We start from the raw sequence: 8,852 nt of genomic DNA, 5'->3' as shown, positions 1-8,852 counted from the left end.
TCAGAGAGTATCAGATGGGGAAAGGTACAGTGTAAATGGCCCATCTGATTGATCCTAAGCTTGCAAGCTGGTAAGTTAAACCTCACTGTTCAGTTTATGTGGTTGGTACTTTTTTCTACAAAATCTAAACGGGGATAATAGAAGTACCGTAGCAGAGAAACTGAAATAAATTCATTTCCATTTACTTGTTAATGCCAAGATCATTAAAAGAAAAGGCATACACATAGTTTGCTTTGCTCTAGCTTTCAGTGTTATATTTTATTAGATACAAGGAAAAGCAAACATTTCAAGAGATGTGGTTTACAATTGAGTGTGGAATGTCAGGCCACTGTCTGCTAGTAAGTGGACACAGAGATCATCTAGCTGTTCACTTTGAGCCACAGTGAACTGTTTTTTCCAGTCACCAACAGTGCCTGCAGGTAAGAAAATAATCCAGAATATAAAACACAGCAATAATAATTAACTGATTAGATTGATTAATAAATTTAATTGACTAAAGCAGTGGTCGTGTAACATAGGTTGCATAAACACATACACACACACAAATACGGAGAGAGAGAGAGAGAGAGAGAGAGAGAGAGAGAGAGAGAGAGAGAGAGAGAGAGAGAGAGAGAGAGAGAGAGAGAGAGAGAGAGAGAGAGAGAGAGAGAGAGAGAGAGAGAGAGAGAGAGAGAGAGAGGAAAGTCACAGTCTGTCTTCCAGTCATTAACCCAACAGCATTTTGCAGAGTCCTGTAATACCTCTTATTATGAATTCACTGCTTGGAGAGTTAACTGTCCTGAATTTGGAATTATATGTAAGAAAGTCAGCATATCTGAGCATGCTTATGCTCACTCTGAAGCAACAGCCAACAATAACGATGCATTTAGTATTGAAGATAACACCTTTTCAGGGATGTGCCATTTTGGCGCATTGGTTAGAGCGCAGTATTGCAGGTTAATTCTGCTGACAGCAGTTCGGCAGTTTGATTCTCACTGGGCCAAGGTTGACTCAGCCTTCCATCCTTCCAAGGTCGGTCAAATGAGGGTCCACATTGTTGGGGGCAATATGCTGACTCTGTACACCACTTAGAGAGTGTTGTAAAGCACTGTGAAACCGTATAGAAGTCTAAGTGCCATTGCTATTAATGGCCCTTTTCTAAATATAAACATAAAGGAATTAGTTTTCACTACTGCACTCAACAACAGAACATGTGGCCAGAGTCAACATTACCTTTTCTCATGAATGGAGAGATGTCTTGGTCTAAAAGGGAACTAGGTATGGTGCTGTAATTAGCCATGGGGTTTGTCTTCATGCTCTCAAACTTTGTATGTTGCACAATCTCACCCACAACTGCTCCTGGGAGCTCTGATCCCAGGAATTGGGCGACCTTCTGGATTTCTCGGGCTGGATCCTATGAAGTTAGACAGAAAAGTAAGACTGTGAGTAAAATTCTTCCATTTGTGTGCATGATTCAGAGGCTAACTTTGAAATATTGTTGCACTTTTTGGGGGGGCTCATCTTTGATCACTGCTTGGAATACTGGTTCTGGGCAATTGACAAATCCTAATGTAGAATAAAAAGATTAAAATCCATCTAAAAATTATAAAACAGTTCTTTTAGGACTGGGAAAAATAAACATCTTAAGTCCTTTCCTAAATTGCAAGTCTCATCTCCATAGCAAGTTCTGTAGTTTAGGTCTTACCATGAGAAAGACAGAATTAGAATTACGATACATAATATAATATAATATAATATAATATAATATAATATAATATAATATAATATAATATAATGTAATGTAATGTAATGTAATGTAATGTAATGTAATGTAATAATATAATATAATATAATATAATATAATATAATATAATATAATATAATATAATATAATATAATATAATATAATATAATATAATATAATATAATATAATATAATATAATATAATATAATATAATATAATATAATATAATATAATATAATATAATATAATACGATGCGGCTGCTTTGATTTGCTTTACCCTCACATCTACACAAACAGAATCTACATGTCCAACTCCCTCCCCTGCTGCCTCACCCCAGTCTAAATCCCCCCTCTGGGGAATTCTGGGAGTTGAAGTCTACACCCAGGGCTTTTTTTGTCATAGAACGCTCAGAATGGAGTTCCGGCACCTTTTTTGGATGGAACCTTGTAGGGTAGGCAAGGCGGGTTGTATAACATGTGTGAGTTCCAGCACATTTTTCTTTTACAAAAAAAGCACTGTCTACACCTCTTCAAGTTGTCAAGGTTGGAGAACATTGGGCTACTCCAGGGGAAGGCAACCTCGGCTCTTTTATGACTCGTGGACCATGCAAAACTACTTGAATTTATTCTGGAAAGCAAGTGCCAATTATTGGCACTCTTTCAATGCCAGATGCAATATGTCCTTTTGCTGCCACATTCTGGGCCAATGACAATTTCCAGACTGTCTCCACCCCGCCCAAACAAAGATTAAACAGCATTTCATCATCTAGATACCTGATAAGCAATGTATGTATTACCAATTGCCCAATCTCAAACCTCTAAGAATGGGTACCACTGGTTTATAAACTGATGCCAATTCAAAGAACTTCCTCACCTACAATGGGACCATCTGCAGTCAGTACTGTACTAAATCCAGGAGCTTCCCTAAGTTTCCGTTAATGGGAATGTCAGCTTCCAGAATCAGCACCCCTTGTTTAGGCATTGTGTGTTTATGAGAGAGAGAGAGAGAGCACATGTGGAGGCCAAACATGAGGAAAGAGTACAATAGTCCAGGGCAGAGGACTCCAAACTTGGCAACTACCATATAAGACTTGTGGACTTCCACTCCAGAATTCCTCTGCTGGCTGAGGAGTTCTGGAAGTTGAAGTCCACAAGTCTTAAAGTTGCCAAGTTTGGAGACCCCTGGTCTAGTAGACCTTGCCTAGAGTAGAATTTCATTACCAGAAAGATGACAAAATAAGCCAAAATCAGGCTTGAGGATACTACTACTTTTATGCATCGTACCTATTGTCCAGATCTTATCATATTAACTGAAGCCAATCAAATCAGTATTAGCACAGAATTCCACATTTGGAGCCGCTGTATTGAGACGAGGTCCTTCTTATAAACCAAGGGAAAGTGCCGACAAAGTTAAACTAAGATTTATGAAGAAAAGAGCTCTTGAGTTTACTTATACAACACCCCCTATGAACAACTGCCCTCAGTGTCCCCTGTGATTCAGCAAGAAAGAGTAATAAAACAATTAGAGACATCAATACAAAGATAATGAGAATCAATGCCCCTGGAAGGATTTATAGCTCTAAAAGATATGCAAGTAAGACTACAATTTTATGGTTCCTGGGATAGCATTCAAGAGGCCATAAAATATATCATAACTCCCCTTAAAACATGTGGGAATCTCTCAACAAATTTTAATGTCTCCTTAGAAAGTTCTTAAGCACTTAATGCTCTGATTAGGAGCTCCAATGATGGGAGATAAAAAGGACGGATTAGGTGCATAGCTGGGGCAATTCAAATATTACTAGGAAGTTGTTGATCTGCCATCAATAATCCAGGGAACTGCTATTATGAGCCAGCCAGGGCTTTATATGTGTCAAAAGATCTGATTTTAGAACTTTCTAAAGGGGTTGATGAATTTCTTGTCATGACTGATTATAAAGAATAAAGTTAAATCCTGAGACGGTACAGATGAGATGGAATTGTGATATGTTTATGTCTGTGCACTGTGTCCCAAAACAAGTCATCTACCTTCTTTAAGTCTTCATAGAAGATATATAGAATTGGGTGACGATTTTTAGCTTCCCACCAACCTTGAACGTGATCAAACCAGGAGCCCCAGGCAACTGCAATAAAATAAAAAGAAATTCAAGGAATTAAACTTATCCTATGTTTCCTTCCATCTTTTAGTAGAGGTTGATTCATCTGGAGCCCTCTGTGATCCAGCCACCCACCCCATCTCCACCTTCCCTTTCTTTTTCTTTTCTCCATACCAATTCACTGTTCCTTTCCTTCCATCTGTTGCTTGTCTACTATCTCCTTATCAAGCAGCAGCATTAGCAGTTTCTTTTTAACTTTTAAAAGAATTGGATGTGTTGCCCACCCCAGACAAGCTATAGTCACTTCTGAACTTCTAGGATCTCTAGGAAAGAGAGGAAGATGTGGAAGGGAAAAGGACACAATCCCTGATTGTTTTGTAATACACACACGTACTGGAGGGGAATCATGGACTCCAAGACATTTAGAGGGCACCTACCTTGGGGAAGCTGATGATTGATAGAAAGATAGAAAGTCAGTCAGACTGACAGACACATGCTTATTTTCAGAATTGGAAGAAAAACACTGAAGGATTTGTAAGCTCACACCGAGCACAATTAATTGCATCTCACAGGCATTTCTAGCAAGTCCTTCTTCTTCCATAAAGGTAGTCAAAAGTCAAAAACTAGACCAAAGATACAGGGTCATTCCTGACTATAATCAGATATCCTGAACCTGCTGTGGTGCATCTGCTCTACTGTTTTCCACCTCTAATATCTACTCACTCTTTCCAGCAATAAATTTCTCCAGAAACTCATCCCAGTTTCCAGACTCTGGCATCAATTTGCTAATACGATGGAAGTGGAAATAGGAAACTGCGATGTCCTTGATGTTTCTGGCCACATAAATGATCTGGGGAAATAAAGCACTGAGGATGAAAATCCAGGAATTCTACCTTCTAGCTTTTCACTATTGAAGAGGCACAATTTTCAGCTGCAGATCTATCAGGTGGTGCAAACTTCTAGTTTGCCTTTCATGATGTTGGTGGTCAAAATATCTTGAGGGGTTTTGTCTAATACTTTGCTGAAAATCTATGACCACAACATTCCTGTTATGTGCTTACAGGGGAAGGAAACAGAATTGGACCTAACAAGCTTCCTTCCCCCACTCCACCTGCATGGGCCAAGCGATCTTGGAGATGGGGACAAAACTTTGCCATCACTTCATCCAGTTTCAGAAAGAAAGCAACAACTATGAAGCATCTCTTCCCAGGATGGCTGCATTAGCAAACATTCCAGCTGGGCAAGTTAGTAGTGCTTTGCTCGATTTTGACCACCTCGTGTGACCCACCCACCCTTTGGGTAGAAGACTTGCCCCTTGCCAAACCACCTGAAAATGTAGGTGTCATTATAGTTGGGAAGCAAGGAGCTTTACTTGAGGCATGGCAAGTAGGATCACCTTCTAGGACAGCCTGATTAAGCCTCTGGGCTAGAGATTACCATCCCTGACCTCCTACCTAAACTATAATTAAAGACATAAGATGTCAGTTTACCCATGGTAGATCTACAATGACAGCTGCTGACAGCTGCAAACTTACAAGCTGGCTCATGGGTATATTTTCCCATTAATTGCACCCATTCCAGACTTTACAGCTTGCAGAACTGTACTTTGAATGGATATAATCACAGTTAGATACGACAGGGATTTTTTTTTCAACCAGAGTAGAAAACCATGCCTCTGGTGCAGTGCACACTACCAGCACCCCTAGATAGCAACTGTGACAGTGATCGAAAATGCCCCAAATTCCTACCACTTTGGAACTTTCATGAATGAGAATTTCCCTTTTTCTTATGCCAGGGGTGGGGAACCATGACCCCTTTGATGACTTGTGGACTTCAACTCCCAGAATTCCTGAGCCAGCAGGAATAAGTCATAAAAGGGCGATGGCATAATTATCCCAAAGATGCTTTTTCATGAGGCACTTGACTTCCTTGTTTTTTTTTCTTGGAAGATGTTTCGCTTCTCATCCAAGAAGCTCCTTCAGCTCTGTTTCAGCTCTGAAAAGCTGACCCTTACCCCCAACTCAAGAATCCCTGCTCTTTCAGCTTATCGTTCATAAACAACACGAGGAGCAAGTCAGCCGAAGCAAACCAGGTTTGTTCTCTGTCGGGATGGCTTGCAATCCCAGAGGTTTTTAGAGTACGACAGAGCCCAATGTATCTTCCAAGGTTTGTCCAAGTCCCCTCAGATCTGACCACATCACTCAGGAGTCCTGACCTTGCAATTCTGCGCCCAGAAGGAAGGGGGTAGGAGATGAACTGGCAGGTGACTTTTGAGCGTGCGTGGGGAGGCCATTGCCTCTGCTTCTTCAAAACCTAAAAAAGTTTGAATGGTATCTTCAGCTCTCTGCACTTCCCATTTGCTCACAGTCTCTCCAAAGCCAAACTTTCTCCTCACCTGTGCGGATGGGTTTGGGGGGGCACATCTCTATGAATGGCATCCGTTCATAGATGGGAGCCCGAGCACATTTCTGAGGGTCCCCTCCCTGGTGGATCATGTCTACTATTTCTTGCATCCACGTTGTCCCTGCCAAGCAAGGGGCAAGAGATAAACAAGTTATGGAGGCAACCCATGGCTCTCGTTCTCCCTGGCTGTCCTCCCATTTCTACGTCCTGTTGTACCAATATTCCATGTCTCCTTTAATCATGCTTACCTGCTTTGGGATACGTGCAAATGAGAAGGTCATCGGGCCGAGCCTTAAAGCCCCATATAGCATCCCATTGCTCCACTAGGGTCTCAGGCAAAGGAACTCCTTCAATCTCCACCAACTGTAAGCGTTTGATAGATGCAGGATCCATATCTTCTATTCCCTTCTGAACGTCCATCTTCTGATGGGACAAGGGAAAATATTAATTTTAGCCCACCACCAGCCTCAGAAGCCAGCCCCCTTGATCTATTCCCTTGGGTGCCATCAGTTGGCACTAGAGTAATAAGACCTACCAAGTCTTCACGTATCTCTCCGTGAAGTCTGATGTCCTTCTTTGACTTGATCGCTCTGCCTCTCGTCCTGAAGTGATCTGTGGGTGTGCCGGCAGGAATGCAGGGCGTGTGCCTCTTCTCACATAGTCTTTAAGCCAGGGTTTTTGAATGAGTTCTCTGAATCTGAAGGAGTTAAACTTGGCATGGGTCTGAGTGGACCTCTTCTGTGTTGCAATTTTAAATATATATCTTAAATAGTCTCATTCTTTCTCTTTGGGAGACATGCCTAACTTGGATCAGGGGACAGTCCAAAGCATTTTATTCTGAAGTACATGACACAGTTTCCAGAACTGCTGATGTAATGTTTTCTGATGCAAGATCTGATCAAGGCTGAATGAAGTCCAGGGCTCTGCTGGCCCCTCCCTCCTCTGCCCCAAACGCAATTCCTAGAGCAGCTGTCTAAAAATTGTCAACTGAGCTGCACAGCTTCAGATGACCACCAGATGGTGGGAAAGCAATATGGAAAATTGTCTTTCCTGCCATGAAGGAGCTGTCCAGATTTTTGCAGGGAAGATCTGGTAGCCCAGGGGTGTCAAACTCAATTTCATTGAGGGCCGCATCAGCATTGCGGTTGCCCTCAAGGGGCCAGGTAGGTATGGCCAGGGTGGGCGTGGCTTACTGGGTGGGCGTGGCTAGAGTGTGTATGGCCTACTGGGTGGGCATGGCCAGCTCTACATCGTTCGCATCAAGGGTGCCTATGGGGGCCTGGGCAGGAGTGGGACAGATCTGAGGGTCTCTGGCAGAAGGAGGGTCTCTGGGCCAGGGCCAAGGCAGTGGGGGCCGTTCCCTCACTGTTTCCAGGATGGCTTCATGGGCCACATGAAACCACTTTGTGGGCCGGATCCGGCCCCCGGACCTTGTGTTTGACATGTCTGTGGTAGCCTATCCCATTTGTGCCCCTTCCCAATCAACAGGAATTGACTGACTGGCTTGTTGCCCAAGCCTGACATTGTGCACTGAGAGAGAGTGGGTGAAATTGGCCTAAAATAATCCAACTGGTTTTTAATGCCTAAAGTGGGACTAGAATTTACAGTCTTCTGGTTTCTAACCTGGAGCCTTAACCACTTTCCTTAAACTGTTTATATGGATATTGCCCATTGGTCATGCAATTTACAGCTGTCAGTCATACAGTTCTAAACCCCATGACGATTTGATTTCTGTCAAGTTGGACGAGAAAAACAAGTTTGCTCCAAACATTTATTTAGCTGACTATTAAAGACAAATCTCTGGGTGGGACTTTATTATAAATGAAGAAGGGGAAAAAATCCCTAACCCTGTCAGGACAAGCCACCAGTATGTAAAAATAAGAGCAAACCCCACTCCCTCCTAGCACTGATGAGGTTACTTAGTTTGGTAATGAAATGTCTGCAAGAAAACCACCAAGCTCAGAAAGCACCAAGGACCTCACAGTTCAACCCTGAGCTACAAATATTCTTTTCACAGATAGCTTCCCAGCAGACTAGCAGACAGGTTAAGGTCTAAGCAGGGTGGAGCGCAGAGTGACTTCTGTCACTCTGTGAGGTGGTACAAGCGATTTACCAGAGCAAACTGCCACCTTCCCCGAAGGCTTCCCCATTGATCTTGCTTGTGGAAAGGCTGCAGAGAAGGTGTCAAATGTCAGTCAGGTGGCCACGGGACTCTGCAACCATCGTCGGTGTGAGTTGGTTACCAAATGCCCAGATTGTGATTATGAGACCGAGTGGGTGCTCGGACAGTTGAACTTTGAACAAGATCAGAAGCACCACACTTTCAGCGCAGTTGTGACTTTGAAAGGTCACTGAATAAGTGGTTGTTAAAGGAGTGTTTAGTTAGCAGGGCCAACAGAGGAACAACTGGAGATTAATTGGGCAAGATTTATGGATAATGGCCATTTGCTGCAGGTTTTTCTCCCAACAGAGATCTGATCAGGGCATGGAGAGAGGGATATGCTACATTTGGTTATAATTTAGACCTTTGGCCATCTTTATTATCTTACTTTTCTTTTTCTTGTACAAGCCACAAACTGAATTCATGTTAAGGGTAAAATGTAAAATGCTGTATTGTGTGCCTCTCTGA

At 42.4% G+C, this 8,852-nt stretch overlaps 1 protein-coding gene across 1 annotated transcript; it reads right to left on the bottom strand.

The window, feature by feature from the left end:
- Nucleotides 1-244: 244 nt before the first annotated feature.
- Nucleotides 245-6,908, bottom strand: LOC308678370 (sulfotransferase 1C2-like). Its single transcript, XM_081345515.1, has 8 exons — nucleotides 6,759-6,908; nucleotides 6,472-6,646; nucleotides 6,216-6,344; nucleotides 6,036-6,133; nucleotides 4,544-4,670; nucleotides 3,753-3,847; nucleotides 1,213-1,393; nucleotides 245-413 (listed from the first exon to the last, which is right to left on the bottom strand). Exons 2-8 carry the CDS (start codon nucleotides 6,641-6,643, stop codon nucleotides 301-303), a joined length of 915 nt encoding a protein of 304 aa, XP_081201641.1. The 5' UTR covers nucleotides 6,644-6,646; nucleotides 6,759-6,908; the 3' UTR covers nucleotides 245-300.
- Between the last annotated feature and the right edge of the window lie 1,944 nt (nucleotides 6,909-8,852).

The sequence above is a fragment of the Vipera berus genome (genome assembly GCF_964194415.1).
Source record: "Vipera berus genome assembly, chromosome: Z".
NCBI lineage: Eukaryota > Metazoa > Chordata > Lepidosauria > Squamata > Viperidae > Vipera > Vipera berus.
This window is presented reverse-complemented; position numbering and strand designations above follow the sequence as displayed.